Raw genomic sequence first — 23,489 nt, 5'->3', positions numbered from 1 at the left:
TTATCAGAATTTTCCACAAAAATATTGGAGTGTTCCTTAACTTGTAGGAAATCCATTATTCTGTGGATAGTCCTGAGAAAGGACTATTGTTCACACCGATAGCTTCTTTCTTTCTTTTTCCTTTTTGTTAAGGAGAAGGAACAAGGTTTCTTTAACATTATTTGCCTCTTTCTAAAACCATCAAACTACAATATTCTGTATTACAAAATTGCAAGTTACAATTACAAAATTTTAAACTGAAAAATCTGTCACTTTTAACAATATATTACTGTAGATGTTATAAACAATATATGGAGTAGTTGCTAGTATAAAATATATTTGCACAACTCTTTTTTAAAAAAAAAACTTGCTATTTTAGGTTTTGCAAATTAGTGGCTTTAGAACAATTTTTCTGTTAATCAACAAAATTCTTTTGCTTCTTTCTGAATATCACCAATACAAAGACAACATTGCTTAACTTGTGTTTGGTAGATTTACCTGTGACACATAAATATTGAAGTTACAAAACAAAACCAAATATAGGAAATTGTGGTGGAATCTACAGCTAGATTAGAGGGAGGTATTAAAATGGGCCTGGAATTAAGAGTTGTTAGAGCAATAAGCAGCACAGACCAGACCTCACCCAGAATCCTTGAAGCCTTATCTTGCCATTCCCAAGGGAATACAGTCAGTTTGGTAAGACTCTTAACATAGTTGGCTAGCAATAAAGTATTTTTGAGCTCTTCACAAGTGGTTCGGGTAGTTTTCATCTGACAGAAAAATTTGTATGAATGTTCTTTCTCTGATACCAAATTTTGTTTTCCGCCAGACATCTCAGCCAAGCCCTGGTGGTCAGTCTACATGCAGCAGCGAACAGTCCTCCATCAGCAACTATGCCAACAATGGGATCGAGCTTAATCTGACCAGTAGAGGTAGTGTAGGAGACCTCAGCATTATTGATGAAACCCCTATCATGGATTCTACCATTTCTACAGCAACCACAGCTCTTAGCTTACAGGCCAGGAAGAATATGACTGAGACCAAGTGGATGGAACAAGTCAAGTTAGAAAAGCTAAAACAAATCAATGGAGTGCTTCCAAGACTGAATCCCATGCCATCTTCCAAAGTCCCAGCTTTACCACCTCTCATAAGAAACGGTAAGATGTGTTCATTTAATATAATTATTTGAATCACCTGGATGTTTGAGATTTCATTCTTCAAAAAGGGAAAGTAAAAATAATATAATTGAACTGGGCACTGAAAACAATCCTCCATTCTCTTAACAATGGGAATATTAGTCTTAAAATGGAAAAATAATTTAAATAAAAGCAAAGCAATTTGCTCTACATAGTTATTTGTCATAGTTTCATTTCAACAAGCATAGAAATGTTGGCTTTCTATCCAAGGATTCCACGGATAAAAATCCTAAAGGGGAAAACAAGTCAAGCAGCTTAGGAAACTGAAAACTAAAATAATAACAGCTCAATTTAGCATAATACTACTAAAAAAGAAAAATAAGAAACCAAACAAAACCAGCATGGTTGCATAAAGAACTCTGATAAATTGAAAGACAAAAAGGACAAGTATAAAAAATGGAAAGAGGGACACACACATAAAGCAGAATACAAGCAAGTAGCTTGAATCTGCAAAGATAAAATCAGGAAACTGAACCAAGACTTGCAGCAAATGTCAAAAATATTTTTAAAAAGTTTCTTTCAATATGTTAAAAACAAGAAAACAAGGAAAAAAACAAGGAAACTATCAGTCCACTAATGGGAGAAGATGGGAAGAAGGTAACAGGTAGCAGGGATAAAATAGAACTGTTTAATTCATCCTTTGTATCTGTCTTTACAAAAAAAGGAAAAATTACTCCAACTCAACAAAAGCAGGACCATAATTTATTTAAAAAAAATTAGGAATACAAATAAAAATAGGCAACAAAATGGTAAGATAACCCCAATTAGTCTAAACTAATTTGAATCACCAGGATCGTATGCATTACATCCCAAGATTCTGAAGGAGCTGGCAGACATGATTTCTGAAGCACTTTACCATATCTTTTAAAACTCAGAAACTACCAGAGGACTGGAAAAGAGCTAATGAGGTTCCAATCTTAAAAAAAAAAAAAAGGATTCAGGAAACTACAGACCACCCAACCTAATGTCAGTACCTGGGAAGATCCTGGAAAAGATAATCAAAACAACAGCTGTATGAACATCTAGAAGCAAGAAAATTACTAAAAGCCAACATGGGTTTGTCAAAAACATATCATGCCAGATAAACCTTATTGCATTCACCAGAATTAGTGACTAAGTTAATGGATCAATATAAGTTTCATTAAATCAGTTTTATTTCATTTTTTACTGCTTTTATAATTTCCAATTTAGATATCATCTACAATTAAAAAAAGAAATATTTGATGTGGAGAAAGAACTAAAAGGACAATTATATTTTTCTTTAGTTTGTATGAAACAAGACTGAAAGGCCAGCTGCTAGGTTCATATGCCATCCCAGCATTTTATGTGTCTATTCTTAATTTTGGGGATGGAGGTGTACTAAATTCAGATTTTTCCATGTGACAAAACAGGTATCATTAATTAGTTGTTAGGAAGGAATTCTACATATGGATTTCAGTATCTAATTTTTGACAAGTTGCAGGTCGGTGAGAAGCATCCTTGAAGGCTTTTTTTAATATACTGTACTTACGTGTGGAAGTATAGCAATATTCAGTGTGATTGAGGTATTTGTTACCAAAAGTAAAATGGTCTAGCCACAAGTTACCATCAGATAAAAAATAAGGTGCAATTATGCTACATGGACTTCAATTTATAATATGATATGTGTAGGAGAAAGAATGGCAGAATCTGGGGGCAGAATGCTTAAATGTGTTCCTTGTCTTTCTTTAACCAGGTGCAGAATGTTAGTTGAGAAGATTCCAGTGCATTGGCTTTTAGCAATAAAACAGTTCAATTGAACCTTCACATTTGGACCTGGTCTTTCGTATTTGACATTTTGTAGATGACTCCTGAACAATATCTAACAATTCTGAATGCAGAAATCCATATACAAACCAGTTTCAGTCCTACCATGTTACACCACTGCTACAGAACTGCTCTGATTTCTAGTATTTCCAAATGCAATTCAGGGTGCTGGTCAATATCTTTAAAGCCCTGTGTGGCTTGGAGTTGGTATTTAAGAGACTATTTTTCTCAAATTGTTTTTGTCTATCTAATCTAGATGGCAAAGAATTCCTACTAAAGATTGTCCCTAACAGAGGCAATTGGATATCCTTAGTGACGTTTCAGTATCTATGACACAGTTTGCCTCCTAAAGTGAAGATTGTCTCCCGAACCTAGAAAATGTTAGCTTTTCTGAAAGGGTTTGGGGGATTTCTTCTGATCTGTTTTTAATATAACACATTTCCTTTTCTTATTCTTTTCAGATATTCAGTCAACTAGCAGCTGCAGCACTGGAGGAAACATGACTATCTTAACCAAGAAAAACGAAGTCACAAACACAGATATTACTATACTGAACATGCTAAACAGAAGGGATAGCAGTACTAGCACAATCAGTTCAGCCTACATGAGCAGTCGTAGGTCCTCTGGGATTTCACCTTGTTTTTCCAGTCGTAGATCCAGTGATGCTTCTCAGGGGGACAGAAGGCTTCAGAATTTCAGTGTTGCCGATTCCTATGATCCCATTTCAACTGATGCTTCAAGGCGATCCAGTGAAGTTAGCCAATGTGATGGCTTGCCTGGACTTCTCAGTCTTACTCCTGCACAACAATACAGACTGAAAGCAAAATATGCAGCAGCTATTGGCAGACCTCCACCAACTCCACTTCCTAATATGGAGAGGATGAGCTTGAAAACAAGAATGGTGCTATTGGGTGATTCTAGGGAATCTGGGATGTCACTCTTGCCTCTAGTAAATTCTCCTCGAAGATGTAGTGATACTGGGACAGATAGTAACAACAGAAGGTATCTGCTGCCTCATGATATGGTTGGGAATAGCACAAGGAGAGCTAGTGATCCTGCAAGACCAGTCTCAGATAATCTGTCTTTTCCAAGAATCCACCGTTTTAATAGTTTCAACAGCTTTAACCCTCCTGCTTTGCCTCCATCCATTGAAAAACAGAACTTAATCCTGAAGAATTATACATGCCCAGATGTTGGTTTGTTCCGGAATTTATGTTCCCCTTGCCCTCCAAGTATTTCTGAGAATGTGGCTATGGGAGCTTCTACCACAGAAGCAGATGGTTGTCTGAATGATGAAGATCTGTTACCAGATGATGTGGTCCAGTATTTGAATTCTCAGAATCAAGGTGTGTACAACCAATCACCAAATGATGAACTAGACAACAACAAAGAACATCACAATCCAGCAATGGAAAACAACAACTTTGATCAATCTCCTTCAACAAGCAATTCTCAGAAAAATGATCTACCAATTCAGTGGAATGAAGTAAGCTCAGGAAGTTCTGACTTATCTCCATCAAAATTAAATTGTAGACCGCAGTCCTTAACACAGCAAACTATTATAGGCCCCTATAATAACTTGGTTAACCAGCAGCAACTGCAACAGGCACTGGAAAGAAATGGTACTACCCAACAAAATGGCTATCAAAATCTTGCAGACAACAATGTCTCTTGTAGTATAAAGCAAAATAACACAAGTTCTTACCACTTACACTCAAATAAATCACAGCTATATAGTAATAAATTTTGCAGACAACCTGTGGACAATGTCTGTGATGTGATGAATCAAGCTGAAAAGCTGAGAAGCCATTTCATGCTAACTAGTGGAAGCCAGAGAAATTTTGGCTATTATGTGATGCCAAATGAGCAGTCTGCCAGTGCGATTAACAAGATGCAGAGCAGAAATATAGTTTTTGAGGAATACCTTTCTAATCAGTCAGAAGATGAAGTGAGCCATTGCGAAGAAGCAAAACCTTCCAATAAAATGATAGAGCAAATTATAGTTCCCTCACAACCTAGCTGTCCCTCACAAGAACTGCTGTCTCAGAATGGGAGCCATCCATCAGTTCTTGCCAAAACTTACCAACCCTATTCCAACCACTATGGAGACAGATGGCAAAACCCTTTAAGGAATAACATGGTGAGGCAACCTGGACTTCTAATGGATCCAAACCAATCCCATAGGGTCACTGGTATCAAGGTAGAATCTCAAGGTCAGTTACAACAATTCTGCTCCAATGTGCAGAGTTATTCTGGTCAGTTGTATGACCAAACCACAGGGTTTAATCAGCAAGCTCTGAAAGCAGAAGTTTTTTCCTTTTCAGAAGCTAATTACCTAATACAAGAGGTAGCTATTGAAAATACATCAGAGCTTCTCTCCCCAGGGGTCAACCAAGTGACAAGCACAGTTGACAACATTGACACAAGCAGCCATGAAGGTGTGCAAATTGATTTTGATGCTATTGTAGATGATGGTGATCATGCCAGCTTAATTTCAGGAGCCCTGAGTCCCAGTATCATTCAGAATCTATCTTGTAATCCTTCCCGTCTTACTACTCCCCAAGCATCTCTTACATTCCCAGTTATGCCCATAAGTACAACTAATATGGCTATTGGGGACATGAATTCTTTGTTAACTTCACTTGCAGAAGAAAGCAAGTTTCTTGCTGTTATGCAACAGACCTAAAAAATCTTAAGGTATGAGAATTTTTAAAATGTGTTTTTTTATTAGTTGTCTTAAGTACTTTAACAGTCTCATCTCAACTAAATGAGATGTGTTTCAAGTATATTCCTTTTATGGAATTAGAACTCTGAAAAACCCTAAAGTGTTCTAGGGAGAAACTGTCTTCCGTTTCAGCTTTGAATCAGTATTGTAACACATGCCATCCCTTTTTTTAATGATTTTTATATGACTTTGTTTTTATTTGTGTAATTGTAAACCACTGAAAACGTGTAATGTGCATATCATTTTATTTTTGAGGAGAATCTGATATTACAATTTATTGTTTACTCTAAAGAAAATACAGTGTTGAATGATTATGGCCAGAATTCTTAATGCATATAACCAGTTTCGAAGGCAAATTTCTGAGGGGAAGTTTGAAATTTTGTTCACCTCACTATAAACTTCCTTTATGAGAATTGTTGAAAGAAAACTAATTTATGGCATAGGAGGAGAAAATTAATACTTTGAGTGATTATTTCTTTTGCTCTGTATTTGTGGTTTTTTTTAACTTTTTATTTTTGAGGAAAAATCATTTTTCTTTATCATTTGCCTGCTTTACAATTTTTCAGAATTTTCATGCAAAATGTTGGCTTGCTCTTTTGGATTTCATTATTGTCATGTGCAAACTAACAGCATGATTAAGATTATAGTGTCAACTCATAAAATATTTCTATGGTCTTTTAGAGTTGCCAACAGAAAGGGAAGGGGAAGCAATGGGCAGCTTGCATTCCATAAATGTTTTCAAAAATAGTTTCTAGGTCAGTGGTTGCCAACCAGTGGGCCGGGGACCAATGGTGGTCTGTGAGAAAATTTGGGTGGTCCGCAGAGAAATGTCACCCCCAAAGCACCCCTCAAAGCAATTAATGCACAGGAACACAAGGCTGCGCTGCCCACGTGGCCCGTAGGAACACAAGGCTTGTGTCACTTGCATTGCGAACAACATGAGATAGTGAGGAGAGGGAGGAAAGAGCAGAGGGAGGGAACTTGCCCCACTCATCCCACATGCCTCGTCTACCTACTGAGCTTCTTTCTTTTCTGCTTCTTTCTTCTGCTTTTAGCTGCACACAAGGAAAGCAGCAAAAGTCTTTCTTTCTCTCTCCCAAACTCTGTCAGATATGAGTCTTTGGGCCCTGCAAGGCCTCCTGCTCCAAGAGGCTGTGCCATTCTGGCAGAGTTTGGGGGAGAGAAAGAAAGACTTCTGCTGCTTCTGCTGCTTTCCTTGCATGAAGCCAAAAGTCTCTCTCTCTATCCCCCTCCCCCTGAGAATGGAGCTGGAGATGGTATCCTGTGATCCCAAATAAAGAATGATTGATTGGTAGAAAAATGGAGTGGGGAATTTTCCTACAGACTTTTTTTGGGATTTTCTCAGGATCTCTGGTCCGTGGGATTTAAAATTATGAGTTTGGTGGTCCCTGAGATCCAAAAGGTTGGCAACCCCTGTTCTAGGTGACCAAGGTTTCTGCCGTGCAAAATTCTAACTGGAGAGTATGATTGATGACTCTTGGCTGTGGATGTGTCCCATTGGAGAATATGAATTATGATACACCCAGGGGGGAAAACCAGGGTCAAGGGTAACAATGAATTATGTGTCTCAGGCAGTGCCGGCATGTTTACTCCTACTAAATCCTCTTTTAGTTTGAAAATCTGGCTAGAGACTCATGATTTAAATGGGGGTAACTACCGGAATCCTGAAATATAGTGGATTATATTACAGGGAGAAGATCAAAAGGAATGAACAAAGTGCCACTGTGAATTCTGCTTACTGCTACTTATTCTCATGCTTTATTAATTCCAAGAAACTCTAAAGTTGTCTAGAACTCAAGGTAGAAATCATTGGTCTGGGCTGAGAGAATGGCAAAAAATAAATCTGAAATTTATTCTAATAGAAGTATTAAAATGGAGAAAGGGGACAGTTAAGTATTAAATATCCTGCTCTTGTCAAAAGTTAGCTTTTTAGCCACTGGGATATAACAATAAGCCTCACATTTTTTAAAATATGTTATGATGCACCTATTAGGATAAACATGTTTCTGTTCACCTCTATTATAAATCTCCTTACCGAGACTTCAATTTAAATAAAATATGCACCTTTAAGGGAAGATTAGTTAGCATTCCTGCAACATGATTTACCATATTTTTCAGACTATAAGATGCACCGGACCATAAGATGCACCTAGGTTTAGAGGAGGAAAACAAGAAAAAAAATGTTTTTTGCCTCCACATATCCCATTTCTGCCCTCCACGGCATCCAGAAGCATTCTGCAGACCAAAAATGGGCACATTTTTGGCATCCCAAACCCTATGTGTGTCCCATTTTTTCCCTCTGTGTCTAAAAGCACTCTGCAGGCCAAAAGCAGCCTCAGCGGGTCCCTCTTTTGCCTTCTCTGGTGTTGAGGAGGCCGAAAACAGGACGCACGGAGGGTTTGGGAGGCCAAAATCGACCCATTTTTGGCCTACAGAGTGCTTCTGGATGCCAGGGGTTTGCAGAGGGTTTGGGAGGCAAAAATGGGCCTGTATTCGTTGTATAAGACACACAGACATTTCTACTCACTTTTTTGGAGGAGAAAAGTGTGTCTTATAGTCTGAAAAATACCACACTTCTAAGGATTCAATGTCTTTCAAAACTTTTTGTTCCTTTTAATCACTGTCAGTTTACAATTGGAACATTAACCAGAGCTGCAGAATAGTATAATGGTGCTATAAGTGTCTCATATTTGAAACCGCTGATAGAATTCCATTCTTGGAGACATAGGAAGAGTTAACACTGATTATTCTTGCTTCCTGACCCACATTTAGTTATTCAGCAAATTACTGGTAAATGCCAGTCTTGAAAATATCGTCTGATAATACGAATCTACTTATAATACATTGATACATATAGTTTTTAATATACTAAAAGCAAACAGTCTGATCAAATGAAGGCAATAGCATAATTGGTGTGTCTGTGTGTTTAAAGAGAATAGGCAATTTTTTAGTACATTCACTGTTCAAATATTAATATAGTAAGATCAGAACTGATAGTGCTTACACTGATTTAATAGATGTATGTATCTAAAATACTTAAATTGTTACTCATATTTTGAGATCTGGCATATAGTTTATCATATTTTGATATCTCTTGTTATACTTTTATTATTCCAGATAATCCAGTTGAGTTACAGTTAATTGAGTTGCAGTTAATTTATTTATCTCATCTTTGCATTTCTCACTGCTACTTTAGTTACTTTTTAATCCTACCCCACATTCCAAAGTAAACTAATCATAATAAGATTCATTTTTTTGGTATTATGACTCTGATGTGTGTTGCTTCCTAGGATTTCAGGCAAATAATAAAATGATTGAAAACTAGGTTATGGAGATTGTTTCACAACTCAGGAGTTTTAATGAACACTTTATTGTTCCATATTTCCCAAAAATCTTTATTGCTGTTGGAGTGAGACTATGCTGTTGGATTTGAAGTAGTAGACTTTGCTAAACCACTGTATAACTTCTTAGATAATCAGTTGTGTCAGAATTATAATACCATGTTTTCTGCATCCAATTTCTTATGGGTAGGACTCAGGAAATATTACTGAACTGTACTTGAATTGTTTGATTGAGTCCTGTCAAATAAGATATTTGGGATGTTTTCATATAATTCATTTCCAGTAAGGCCTAGACAGTTGAATTCTAATCCAACCATTGCATTATACTAATCAAAATATGTTTTTTTTCCTGACTCCACAGATAGTCTGTAATTTTTAAAAACACTTAACCATATGGATACCCAAAATTGTGATGACAATTTTGGCCGATAACTGGGGGATATATTTTCTGCTTGGTTATGGGTATCCCTCTGGTAAATATTTCTATTTATTTTTATTATTTATTGTGTATTGGGTCCAAACTAGGTCTTAATTAAAATAGACATTGAAATCAGTGGGATTGAATAATTAAATCTGAGTCCCAATACAAAATAAATAATATTGCATATCATTTTGGGTTTAACAATAGGTGAGAAAATTGTAATTTACCAATTGCAGCTCTTGTGCAGAATATTACTTGTTTACTGGGAACAAGTAATCTAAGTAACTTAAGAAGCTACTTTTCCTACCATTCAAATGTTGTTTTATAAGATTCATATAAAAGATAGATGTATTTATTTGTATGCTTTCACTTCCGTTAAAATAGTGCTTATTAAATTACACTAACAACAAAAGGACAACTTTTTGAATTATCATTCCAATACAATTTTGTAAAATACATATCTAAGACACATGTTTTCTTGCATGTCTGTTGAGATGAGACAAGGTGTAAGCTTCTCAGTGCTGCTTGATAATTGCTTATGTTTCCTTAATTGAAGTTCTTCACATAGTGACCATTATTTCAGTTTCTATGAGCTGGGCTTGGGAAATATTGAGGTAAAGTGCTTTAGTTAGTGAATAGTTAGAGCTTACTGCAAATTTGCTGCACCAGCTGAGACTCAATAGACCTGAGAATTTTATCTTTCCAAATGCTTGTTAAAATATTAAATCTGAGACACTTTCACAAGATTCCTAAGTCCATTAGAACTTAGATTGATTCTAAGAACCAGTGTTATATTAGTAATGCATAATATTTGTGGTCTAATTCTTCAGAATGGTTTAGATTACACATCTAAAGCAGAAATAATTAATTATATACCTCATGCTATGCATCACCTAGTGCTATGTATGCATCTTAATAATACAGTATATGCAGTTTGCCTAAATAATAACCATTATTTGCTCAGCCAGTTATAAAAGTGGTTTCCATTTGTAAATTTGGTAGGAATTTTAATAACAGAAACCTTAACTGGATAATGTAAACATTATTATAAATCTATCTTTCCAGATTTTTGTGCCCTTCAAATGTATCTACGTATAGTATCCTTCTCTAAATGACTGAGGCTGTATTTTAAAAAATACCTAGAGAGAATCAGATTTGGGAAAGGTGCTATATCCATTTAATTTCTGTCATCAGAAACTGAGTGTTGAGTTTCTGAAACCAAATGAAATGTTGCTGAACGCAGTAGTTTAGGGTTTTTTAATAATTTTTTCCCTTTATTATCTGACATAATATAGTCACTTACATACAAGTAGGTATACTTGAATTAATAAAAGATATGTTTGGATATGCCTAACTTGTCAATCTAGAGAAGCATTCAAGAAATAAGTCTGAGAGATCATTGAGAGTTTTTTTAAAAAATACAGCTATACTCAGATAGAAAAGAATCTGAATGGAATGGAACCTAAGACTATGCACTTAAATATCAAGACAGCAATGTATACTTTTATTCTTACTAAAAGGAAATTGTGATATGGTACTATGTTTAAAAATGCTGGTTTCTTGCTTTGGTTATTTGTTTTTTGGATGTCCTCTTTTCATTTTTTTAAAAAGCTGTGTTTCTCTTCCTGTAATAGATGTGCCTTATTCTTAATTAATCTGGTTTGGTTTTTAAAAAGGGGGACCAAAAAATAGTGCCAAACTTTCACTTTCCATAATAGCTTTACTGCTTTTAAGAAGACTGTCTGAATACTGTCCTGTGACTCTTGAGCATTCATTTGTCATTATCTATGTAGGATTTGAATATCTTTTGGGGGAAAGTTAACTTGTCAATCTGCAGATGTGTAAGATAGAATGTGTGTTGGGGTGGTATTTTCTGTTTTTTTTATAAGTGTATTTTTTAAAAAGATAAATGTGTAAATACATTTACATATAGTAGGAATAGCATTAAATGTAGAAGATCTTAGTGGTCTTCATTTGATAAATTTGCATTCATAATCTAGTGTTCTTGGAGCCTTAGATCAGCCTAAACAGTCATAGTGTGGTGTTCAAAGGCTTTCAAAATCATTTAGTGCTTTTGTAATGAGGGATAAAATGTTTATTATAATGTCAATAAAACATTTGTACTTAAGATTTCATCTTGAATGTTTATTTCAGAAACTAGGGGCAAGTCTTAAGCTATATTATAGCTAACATAATACTTTCCTTCTTTTGTTCCTGAAGGAAGGAAATGCTTTGATTGGTCTTCTCCTCCTTAACACAAGTTAATAACAGAGGTGATTTTCCTACATCTTGAACCATAAACTGGGAAAGTAATTGTGATGATGAAGGAAAGCCCATCCTATAAAATAATCACATCACCTTACAAATTTTGACTCATGTGGCCAAAGAACAGCAACTCCTTTTGAGGTAAAAACAAAAGCATCAATGTTAGAATGTAAAAATAATTTTAATTAAAAATGAGAAAAAGAAAAGTAAAAAGTTATTTTAAAATATGTAGCTAAATACCAACACTATTACCATGGAGTAAAATAAGATATTTAGTGGCTTATAAACAAATCAATCTATACAGTAACGGGTCAGCAAATAAAGCACAAGAATAATAATTAATTAAGAGAAAAAGAAAACTGTAAGCCTAAAATATCTGAAAAAGATTAAAATTAATACTATGGTCTATTATGAAGGCTATAGAACAGTACTTGGCTATGATCAAGGAAATAGAATCAGATTGATATGTTAATAACATATTGAGATAAAACAAATCAGAATGACCAGAATATTTAGTAAAGAATGGAAATAATTTCTGGGGAGCATCTGCTTAGAGAGGGCTATATAGAGTATTGTTTCATCAATTCAATTATTCCTCAACTCATGGACATACTCTATTTGAAGAGTATTTTTTAGTGTCTGCCTTCAGTGACAGATATTGGGAGGACATTTAAATTGGCTAAGGAGAAGGCACTCCTGAATTTTGGGATCATTATGTGACTGAAATACATAGCTGATTGGCAAAAGTGTGCAAAGGGACTCAAGAAAATGTTTCTGGATAGAGTGGGCAGTCTACTTGCAGTCTAAATCAAGGGCATCTTATTGAATCACCTAGTGCACATTAATAACCCATCAAAGTAATGGCTGGCCATGAAAAGTCATAAAAGTATAATTTAGCATGTATTGGCTGGCTTCAGGTAGACTGAAAGCTGTCAATCATAATTAAAGAGGCCAAGCTGTCTAGAAAAAAGGAAAACTTAATCCAGTAGGAGAAGATGAAAATCTAGGGAGAAGTTTTGCTTTTAAGTAGGCCAGTTTCAAGACAAAAGATGATGATCAGAAGGCAATGAGATGCTTGAAATATGATTTTCAAAATATATAAAGATCTTGACTTGCTCATTTAGATGTTATTTAGTTTCCAGATCAGTCATCTTAGGGTGCTTAGCAAAAACTATGATTTTGGTTTAATTTCTAGGCATTCTTCTTGGCAGTGTTCAGCTAGTATATTAAAACCAATCTGTGTTTGAGAAAGCAATAGCAATAGCACTTAGACTTATATACTGCTTCATAGCACTTTGCAGCACTCTCTAAGCAGTTTACAGAGTCAGCATATTGCCCCCAACAACCTGAAGGGACTGAATTTCTGCAGTGGCAGAGTCAGTTTGCAATATTGCATTCTAACCATGGCACCAAAGTAGCACACAGCATCTGTCTATGGAAGAATACACATGCGTCTTATTTCCAAATGTTGACAAATGAAAACATGGGCTATTCAATTTGTTGATAACAGAGTATTAAAAATAAAGGAAGCTAGAATACACCCTTGTCTTCACTCCCCGCTTAACAGAAATTTCTTTTGTGCAGTATCTTTGGGCTTTCATCACTTTCATTCATCACTTTCATCCAGGAATTTTACTGTATATAAGAATAAATATTCTTTTATTAATTGACAGAGTATTCTATTTGTCCCATAATGTGCATCAGAAAATGATATCAAAAACAAATTTAAAAGCAATGAATGTTTTAGAGCATGCTTTAGTGGAGTATTTTTCAACTAGATGTTAGAGAGTTGAAGCATGGTCAATGATTGAGTGGCCTTCTCTGAGTCAATATATTCTTGGTCCTTCTTGACTTTGGAGGTTTCTGAAATCTAGTCTACAAGAAAAAAACTGCAAGGTCCACAAAATAGGCAAAGTAAAAGGAAATGAAGAAGCTACAATGCCACCTCAAGCTTAACAATTGCTAATGAAACAATTTAAAAAAATCTGGATAGTGGACATTACAGTACCTGGAGACAGCAGAAGAGAAGAACCGGAGAAAAACTTAAAATAAAAAATCTGCAAACAGAAGCAGAAGGAATGTGGCAAAGGAAAGCAAAGATAAAATCAATATTAATATTGATCTTGGATGCAATTCCAAAACATTTAGAGTGCAGCTGAACAGCATCAGCATTGACAAATCATCATCCGTCAATTGCAAAAAGAAACTTTACTTGGAACAGCTTACATCCTGTGACAATACCTTTAATATTATTAAACAACATCTGCCTATCAGAGATCCTTGGGAAAGACTTGATGAGTGCATAAAAATGCCAAATCTAGTCTAAGTATTTGGCTGACTGTGCAACTAATTATAATAATAATAAGGCATGAAATCTATGAAAATAGATAAAACTCTTCAATGATTATCATTTGAACATTTTAGACCTACTGTATATAGGTGATAGTTTTCTGCTCCTTTTGATTTGGAATTTTTTAAATGATGCTTCTTCAATGTTTTCTGACCTGTTTTATTAAGGCTTAAATAACATTGTATTGTATGTATGTGAAAGTTATTATTCAATTTCCTTTTGTATGTTGCTGAAAAATACTGACATTATGAAAATTGCAGATGATATTCCTTCCCATTCTACACAATCTGTTTGTATAACAGTGTAACAAGTATATCACAATATTAAATTACTACTTGACATTTATTCCAAAAAAATGGAACCAGATCAGCCATCTTAGTGATATTATTGTAAGGAAGACTTTATTTGTGTATATATTTATCAAATTGTTTATCTCAGTCCCAATTGATATAAATGTTTGGCTAAACTGAATAAATAAAAATCCTACTGCATTTATGAGGAAAATAAATGAGATCTGATAAATTCCCAGATTTAAAATTATAGGGTAGAGATTGGGTTTTTAAGGTGGGAGAAACAAGGAGGGTCACACACAATTGGTTTAAACAAGTTTTTAAACTAATTGAATTTCTGTAAGAAGTACTTGGATTGCCCCTAATTTAAAAAAATACAGTGAATTCTATTAATCAGGTCTTGATTTCACAGTTTAATCCCGATATATTATAAACATCTAAAACTCCAAATTATTTTCTATATTGATTCGTTTCTTGGATGTTATTGATCTATCCTTTTAAAACAACTAAAGATATAGTTAAAATAGATACCTGTTATTTGTAAAAACTCTCGAATAAAGAATTGGAGTACTCAAATATCTTTAATACAACAATTAGTTGTAGGGGAAAGGACAATAACACAACATATCTAATTAAACGTTTTTGCAATTGTTTGACTTGGTGAAACTATTTGATCATCTGGTATATGAGTGTGGAGTTACAATTTCTTTAAAAAATACACATTTAACACGTTCTTAAATTTAGAAATGAGGAGATCAGAGTATATCTTGGCCTTGATGAAAAATGACACACTCTTGCTCATGAGTACATGAGCAAGAGCTCTGCCTCCCTGTACCCACAAAAACTTTCAAATAAGGAATCTTAGGGAAAAAAATCTCACCAGCAATGCAGATGGAATGGCATCAAAGTAAACTCTGGAAAAGGCCCCTTTATATTTACTTAGCATTAGAGTGATAGCTGCATTAGAGGGTTTTGAACTATCTAATATTTAACGATAGAATTCAGGAACACTGGTGATATAATATTGGCAGTTAAAGTCCTTAACTTTTTCTTTTACTACTGTATTGATTTGGCCTTCTTCAGGGTAAAGGGTCAAGCCTGCAGTTATATAAAGCTAAGGCACCAGTGGGATTGATAGTAGGACAACAGAAAAGGCGTCAAGCCTGTAGAGTCAACATGATTCTGAATTCTGAGATTAGAACCTTAGTCCAGGCCTGAGTCTTAATACTTGGCATGTTAGCTTCAACCTCATAACCACATCAACTGAGTATTTTGGGGTACTGAACAAAGTCCTAAGGAAAATTGATTAGATGACTTCATAAGCCCTCAGGTTTTTGTATGGACCAAGTTATAACCCGTATAATAGTTGGGCAACTATTTTAGCCATAGTTTAATTGTTTAATTAAACATAATTTAACAGTTTAATTGCTTCTGGATGCAATTTACCATGTTATGTGTGAAATTTAATTATTGCTTGTGTGCTGTTTTGGGCAGTAGAAGTGGCATAATTTATTGGGGATTGTTAATTTCCTAGAAGCCAAAAATACTATGCCCAAATATTTAAAACATATGTTGTCTAATTCATGGGAATAAATTGTCCACTTGTGCTTTTGTCTTTAGATTTATCATAATTGATTATTAATTGTTATTCATTGTAGTAAGATGTCAGGGTTCTTATTACTCACTTCATGCCTTTCAAAGACAGGGAAAGAAGAACCACATCAACAATGTAAAGTAAAATTGGAAGTGTCCATCAGCTAATTTAGACTCATGGATAATGAAGGGTTTTAATTAAAGAGTTAAAGTTTGGACATACTCAGGGCTACTATGGACATGTCACTTGTAAGTAGGAATAGCAAGTTATAGATGGGGCAACTACCAAATAAATAGAATCAGGATTTACACAGGGAAATTTACACAGTGAAGGTGGGGTTGTAGTTTTGACTATTCGTTGTAAGGGATTATCATTTGTAGGATGAACATTTGAGAGGAGAATATGAAAGGAGCCTCCAACTGGGCATCTGGGCAATGGTGATGTCACCATTCAATCCTTTCAACCTGGAAGTACTTCAGCACTCCTAAATGACTAATAATCTGGGAGATTATGGAAGGATTGTGTTAGTATTGAATAACCTCATGTTCCATTCATTTGCTTGAGTGAGCTTTAGGCTGGAGCATTTTGTGTGTGTGTGTGGTTGTGTTAAGGACTCAGAGAATGAACTTGTCAGCATTTCAACAGTAGGGCAGCTGAAGAACAGAACAGTAAAGTATTGAGGAATTAGGTTGCAGCAGTCACTGATTGAATCTTTGATTTAATTGCCTTGTCTTTGTATGTAATGGTTTGTTGTTCTTCTAGAGAAAGAGTGCCAAACAACTGAACAAGTTCTTCCTCATCCTCCATGGGAATTGTATTGTCTCTTTTATTAAATTTAGGGTGCTATACCTCCTGTGTTTATTTGTTCCTGAATAGTTGGTGGAGCACTCTGCTGTATAGATAGTTGCTAATTGAGATTTTAAACTCTGAGATACAGCTGTCCTCCCAGAATTTAGCAGAGGCCATACAGATTTACAATTAGTTGTTTAGAAATTGTTCAAAGTTATGACAGATCCCCCCAAAAGCTACTTATGACCCAAAAGCTAATTATGACCACTGCAGCATCATATGTGCAAACTTCAGGTGGATTTGCCGTTATCACACCCTACCTGTTACTTCCCCCATCTTCCCCCATTCTGTCTCCCTGAGGTCCTGCAGCTTGGGTCTGCTTCCCCATCCTACTGCCATGGCCTGCTTCATATTCATCAGGTCCCACATCTTCTTTGCCATCCCCCATCACTGATCACTCACCTTTTGTACAGCTTTAAAGTACACATTGTGGAAAAAGAGCCTTCCTAAATCACATGGTACCATTCCAGAAGGAACCACCCCTTTGGGGGCTGCTCCAGAAATGGCACCTGCTTCCAGGACTGTGTCAAGGGTCCTGCTGGCATGCAAAAGTGAAGTGGTGCTACTTATGCTCTATGGATCTACATAATTCTGGAGATCTATAGAAGATACATGAGTAATCGGTGAAGGAGGAGTATGTGGGATCTGGTGGGATGAGAAAGCAGGCGCAAGACCTGTGGGGACCCCAAGAAGTGGAAAGCAGAGCACAGAATGCCTTGGAAGAGGAAGAGGCCTTGGGAGGCCTAGGGCAGAAAGACTTGGGGCTATGATTAGTGTCACAGGGTCTTCCCCACCTGTGAGGCACTTGTGCTCTACTTAACAACCCACACAAGTTATTTAGCTTTCATATCTGGGACACTTAGCATAGGTCCAAATCTTCCTGACCCAGGCCTCCGAAGGCCTCCCTCCTGTCCCAAGGCACTCTGTGCTCTATTTTCCACTGCTTGGGGTCCCCTCAAGCTTTGGGCCTGCTTTCTCATCCCACCAGATCCCACACACTCCTCCTTCACCGGTCACTCACCTATCTTCTGTAGATCTATCGCTACAGAACATAAGTAGCACCACTTCATCTTTGCAACCCAGCAGGCCCCTTGACATGGTTGCCTCATTTAACAACCACCACAACTTGTCATCATAATGAACAGCCTCCATCATCATCATTATTATTTATTGACTTTACATTGCCGCCTATTCGCCCATGGCGACTCAAGGCGGCTTACACAATATAAAACCACATTTAAAACAAGAATATAACAAAATCACCCCCCAACTCCCACCCCCAGCCTAAGCAACAACAGATCATACAAGCCATTTAATGGGCTCCATCCCACTCTGGGCTCCCCAGGTCCGCTGGCAGAACTAGGTCTTCAGTGCCTTCCAGAAGAGTATTAGAGTGGGGGCCATTCTAATCTCTGTGGGAATGATGTTCTAGAGAGAGGGAGCCACCACAGAGAAGGCCCTTCTTCTGGGTCCCACCAAGTGTATCTCCCTCAGAGGTGGGACCTGCAACATTCCCTGCCTCCCCACTCTAGTGGATTGGGTAGATGTGACTGGCAAGAGACAGTCCCTCAGATAATCTGGTCCCATGCCATGAAGGGCTTTAAAGGTGACAACCAGCACCTTGAACTACACCTGGAAGCAAATTGGCAACCAATGCAGCTCCCGCAGGAGAGGTGATACATGTGCAGATGGGCTCTGCACCAAACCATGCGGGTCTCTGCATTTTTCACCAACTGGAGCTTCTAGATGCCCTTCAAGGGCAGCCTCATGTAGAGTGCATTGCAATAGTCAAGACAGGAAGTGACTAGGGCATGAGTGTCTGAGTAGGGACTGTTGTTCCAGGAAAGGGCATAACTGGTGCACAACCCGCAGTTGCACAAAGGCCTTCCTGGCCATGACCGCCACCTGCTCTTTGAGCAAGAGTCGTAAGTCCAGGAAAACCCCTAGATTATGCACAGGGTCTGTTTGGGGTAGTGCCACCCCATCCAAGACCAAAGGTGGCAATTCTCTTTGAGCTAATGAACCCCAAACCCAGAGCCATTCAGTCTTGCAAGGGTTTAGTTTCAACTGTTGTTCCCCATCCAGCCCTAACTGCCTCCAGGCACTACGAGAGGGAAGACACAGCATCACTTAACTCACCATGGGCCGAGATATGCAGCTGAGTATCATCAGCTTATTGGCGATACCTCAGTCCATGATGATGAATGATCTCACCCAGTTGAACAGGAGCAGAGAGAATACCAAGCCCTGCAGAACCCCATGAAGCAGTGGGCAAGGACTGGATCTCTCCCCTCCTATCAACACTGACTGAGAGTGGCCACAGAGAACCAGGACAGCACAAGGAAGAGAACCAGGGCTGCACAAGTACTCCCACTCCCATTCCCCGAAGCTGCCCCAGGGGAATCCCATGGTCAATGGTATTGAGAGGTGCCGAGCGGTCAAGTAGAGTAAGGATGGATGCACTACCCCCACCCCATTCCCACCAGAGACATCCAAAAGTGTGACCAATGCTGTTTCTGTCCTAAATCCAGGCCTGAATCCTGACTGGTAGGGGTCGAGATAATCAGTTTCCCCAAACAGGGAAGATTGGAGACAGGTCAGAAATTATCCAACTGGGTGGAGTCCAGCAATGGCTTCTTAAGAAGAGGGCGGACCATAGCTTCCTTAAAGTGCTGGGCACCGCCCCCTCCTGTAGGGAAGCATTAATCACCACCAAAGTCCACCCACCTGTCACCTGGGAAGTTTTCACAAGCCAGGAGGGATGTGGATCTAAAACACAGGTGTTTGCATGTATAGTCCCTGGGATCATTATGGTCATATGTTGAGGTCTACATGTCCGTGATTATTTTATATCTTAGAAAATGTTTAAATTTAAAAAATCATTGAGAAAAATGTAAAATGACTAAAAGTCAGTATTATTCTTTCAAGTACATGCCATCTTGGTATCCAGGAGATTTCTATAAACTTAGTCCAGAGGTGGTATTCAACTGGTTCGCACCTATTCAGGTGAACTGGTAGCAGTTATTTGGCGTGGGTTGCTGAACCGGTGGCGACCCCTGGCTGGCCACGCCCCCGACCCGGTTGCTCACTTGCCCCGATCGCTCTCCTAGCTTTCTGTTCCCCACTTCCTCTTTTTCCCCGGGGTGAAAGGAAGAAAGGCATGGACCTGCAAGTATCGCTTTCCCCGTGTGAGTTAAAGTGCCTGGAATGAGAGGGAATGCAGGCTGGCAGAGGGGGTGGAGGTGAATCGAGCCTTGGAGCACTTTTGCAACGTAAAAGAAATGCATTTTGAAGCAGGTCCTTTAAAAACTTCTCCAAGGATTCCCCATGGAGGCGGCACGTATCGCTTTCCCCGTGTGAGTTAAAGTTTCTGGAGTGAGAAGGAGTGCGGTCTGACAGAGGGGTTTGGGGAATCCCCTCCAGCCTTGGAGAAATTTAAAGGAGCTGCTTCAAAATGCATGTCTGCTAAGCTACAAAAGTGCTCTGTGTGTGTGTGTGAGAGAGAGAGAGAGAGAGAGAAAGAGAAAAAGAAAGAAAGAAAGAAAGAAAGAAAGAAAGAAAGAAAGAAAGAAAAAGAAAGAAAGAAAGAAAGAAAGAAAGAAAGAAAGAAAGAAAGAAAGAAAGAAAGAAAGAAAGAAAGAAAGAAAGAGGAAGGGAGAGAAAGAAAAAAATTAGGAAGAGAGAGAGAGAAAACTCTGTGGTATTATTTTTAATTATTCCATTATTTATCATGTGTTAATATTTTACAAATCACCTAGAGTGATTTTTCTGTCTTTTGCCCAGGGCTACCACATATTTTTCAGGGCTTACATGCATTCAATGTCAATAGTCCAGAGCATAAAATACACATCTGTTTAACAAGAATTGAAAGGGACTTTGGATGTCTTCTAGTCCAACCCCTAGCTCAGTCAAGAAAACTGAGGATGCCAAACTCTGAATAGAGATCCTGGGAAAGGTGTCAGAATAACAGAATAATACTTAGAAGGGACCTTGGAGTGAACCCTATACCATTTCAGAGAAATGGCTGTCCAGTCTTTTCTTAAAAACTTCCAGTGATTGAGCACCCAGAACTTCTGGAGACAGGCAGTTCCACTAGTTAATTGTTCTCACTGTCAGGAAGTTTCTCCTTAGTTTTAGGTTGCTTCTCTCTGTTCAGTTTCCATCCATTGCTTCTTGTTTGCATTCTGCTTCTTTGGAAAATACATTGTCCCCAGGGGTGGGTTTCTACCGGTTCTGTCCACCTCTGTAGAACCAGTAGCTCTGAAGAGCAGCAGACATAGAACTGGTTCTGATGTCTTTTCCCACCCACCCACCCAGGCTCTTTATTTCCTGTTTTTTCAACTTCAGCTGCCGTGCGAGGCACAGCTGCAGTTAAAAAAGCAAGGAAAAAAGTGCTGTTTCAAAGGCTGCTTCTCTGCACGCAGAGTGTTGATGATGATTTACAGGCACGCACGCGCAACATGCAGGAAAGCACATTGTAAATCACCGAACCTCGTAAATCATCAAACCAGTAGTTAACCCTGTTGGATCCCACCCCTGATTGTCCCCCTTTCTTTGTGACAGCCCCTTAAAAACCTGTTGCCTATCACACTCTTGGGTAAAGCATGTGAGCCATTTCCTCCTTTCAGTGGTCCATGAAAGTACATCTATAGTACGCAGATAATAAAGTTGAAAAAGGTGAACAACATTTTTACAGACCTATAGATAAGTTGAGGCTGGGTGACAAGGAATGGCTGGGAGGGGAGGGGCCAGGTGAGGCACCCCTTGATGTGAGTGACATTGAGTTGGCCACGCCCACCCAGTCACATGACCACCAAGCACACCCACAGTCACATGACCAAGACACACACACCCAGTCACATGACCACCAAGCCACACCTACCCAGTCACAACCACCAAGCCATGCCCATCAAATAAGCCATGACCACAGAACCAATAGTAAAAAAATTTGAATCCCACCACTGACTTAGTGGAATATAATCTGCAGGAATACATTTTGAGAGAGAGTGAGAACTACCGTCATTAGGAGGATTAATTGCTATTGGGCAAAATCCTATGTTGCTGCAAAGCTAGCTTAAACATGGAAATTTCCATATAGGTAGAGTCCTATGCAGCCTATCGATTTTGAGTAAATTCTAGACCAACTAATGCCATAACAGATTTTGTCATTGTAACCTTAAGTTCATGTAGTTTCTGATTAGCATCTAGCAAGCTGGTCAAAAATGCAATAACTGTTTTAACAGTTAAAAGTCCATTCTTAGCAACAAACTCCACATTCATATTCAAATTTAAAAATAGTTTTAAAAATGTCCTCCCCCTTTATTTCTTACAGAAGCCCCATCATCAGAACAAGGGAAATTTACTTCCCATTAAAAAAGGGTATAAGATTTATTAGTGATGATAGTAAAAGAAGAAGGGGAAGGAGAAGACTTACATGCTATGTCCTTGAACTAGAATAAATCCTTCACTTTTAGTTGTTTGAAAGTTGCCACAGCTACAAAAGTGCTCAGATGGTTTCAAATTTTATTTATGACATTTGGAATACTCCATACTATTCCATATTAAACAATATGTGTGTGTTGTGATCATAAAATGAAATTAGTTCAACAAAACATTTTATTAGACATTAATCTGTTTTAAAATGTTTAGCTACGGTTTCATTATGCTGACAGGATAACAGGAATAAAGGACATTATTTTATTAATATGATATTATTAAGTGTATTAATGATATGATATGAATGTACATATGAATTATTTAGAACATTTTGAAATTTATCACTTTATGAAGAATTATAGATTAGATGGTACAAATACATTTTTTATTCCTGATAAGTTGAAAAGCAGTGGACCTTTGAGATTATAATCTTGGATGGGTGATATCTGTTAATTTTCTCCAAATGAACTGACCACCAATGTAATAAATTGCTCAACATTTTTCCATGTGACCAAGGCTTTGTATTGTAGTTTTACAATAAAGTAGAATTAGTTCATCTGCTTGTGATTCTTATCTGATTTATCCCAGGATCCCAATACTTTCCAATGTAAATTGTAGGAAAAAGTATTTAATTATACCTGTGTCACAGTGTGGATGGATAATTGGATGATGGATATGTGTTTATGCCAAGCATCTTTAAACTAAGTTACTGATAATTGACCCACTACCTCTGCTGGAAGTTGTTCCTATTTTCCACTATTCTTTCTGTGAAGTAATATCTAACATTACTTTTGCACTTCCCTCCTGTCAGTTTGAGGTTATGTCCCCATGGGCTTGATTTTTGCTTAATATTGAAAATACTGCCTTCTAAAACCTTATTCACACCTTAAAATATTTAAATATTTGATCGAGTTCCCTCTTTCTCTTTTTTTCTCAAGGATGTACACATTTAGTTCCTCCAATGTCTTCTGATATGATTTGTCCCTTGCATCTTGCATCATTTTTGTATTATCATTTTTTTAAAAAAAACTAAGATCTCCAGAACTGGACACAGTATTCCAAATGGGATCTGATTAAATTCCTATATAATGGGATTAGCACCTTCTTTTTCCTACTAGTGATTCCTCTATTGATGCATCCCAGAATTGTGTTTGCCTTCATAGCTGCCTGGCTGCATGTTTGCTCATTTTGCAGTCGTCTGCTATGAACACATTTAAATTCTTTTCTTCTGTTCTAA

At 37.4% G+C, this 23,489-nt stretch overlaps 1 protein-coding gene across 4 annotated transcripts in view; it reads left to right on the top strand.

The window, feature by feature from the left end:
- The window catches only part of GLI3 (GLI family zinc finger 3), a 438,979-nt gene extending 416,171 nt beyond the window's left edge, over positions 1–22,808 (top strand). For all 4 annotated transcript variants that reach the window (XM_087946735.1, XM_087946734.1, XM_087946736.1 and 1 more), the window contains 2 exons: positions 809–1,136; positions 3,422–22,808. In XM_087946735.1, the coding sequence (XP_087802861.1) occupies positions 809–1,136; positions 3,422–5,646 (2,553 nt within the window). In that variant the 3' untranslated portion in view covers positions 5,647–22,808. The remainder of the gene's footprint in view (positions 1–808; positions 1,137–3,421) is intronic.
- The last annotated feature ends 681 nt before the right edge of the window (positions 22,809–23,489 follow it).

Source organism: Notechis scutatus, chromosome Z (genome assembly GCF_049901735.1).
Source record: "Notechis scutatus isolate UNSWTSFEM ecotype Mainland chromosome Z, rNotScu1.2, whole genome shotgun sequence".
Lineage (NCBI taxonomy): Eukaryota > Metazoa > Chordata > Lepidosauria > Squamata > Elapidae > Notechis > Notechis scutatus.
The sequence above is the reverse complement of the archived record's forward strand: the minus strand, read 5'-3'. Positions and strand labels throughout refer to the sequence as shown.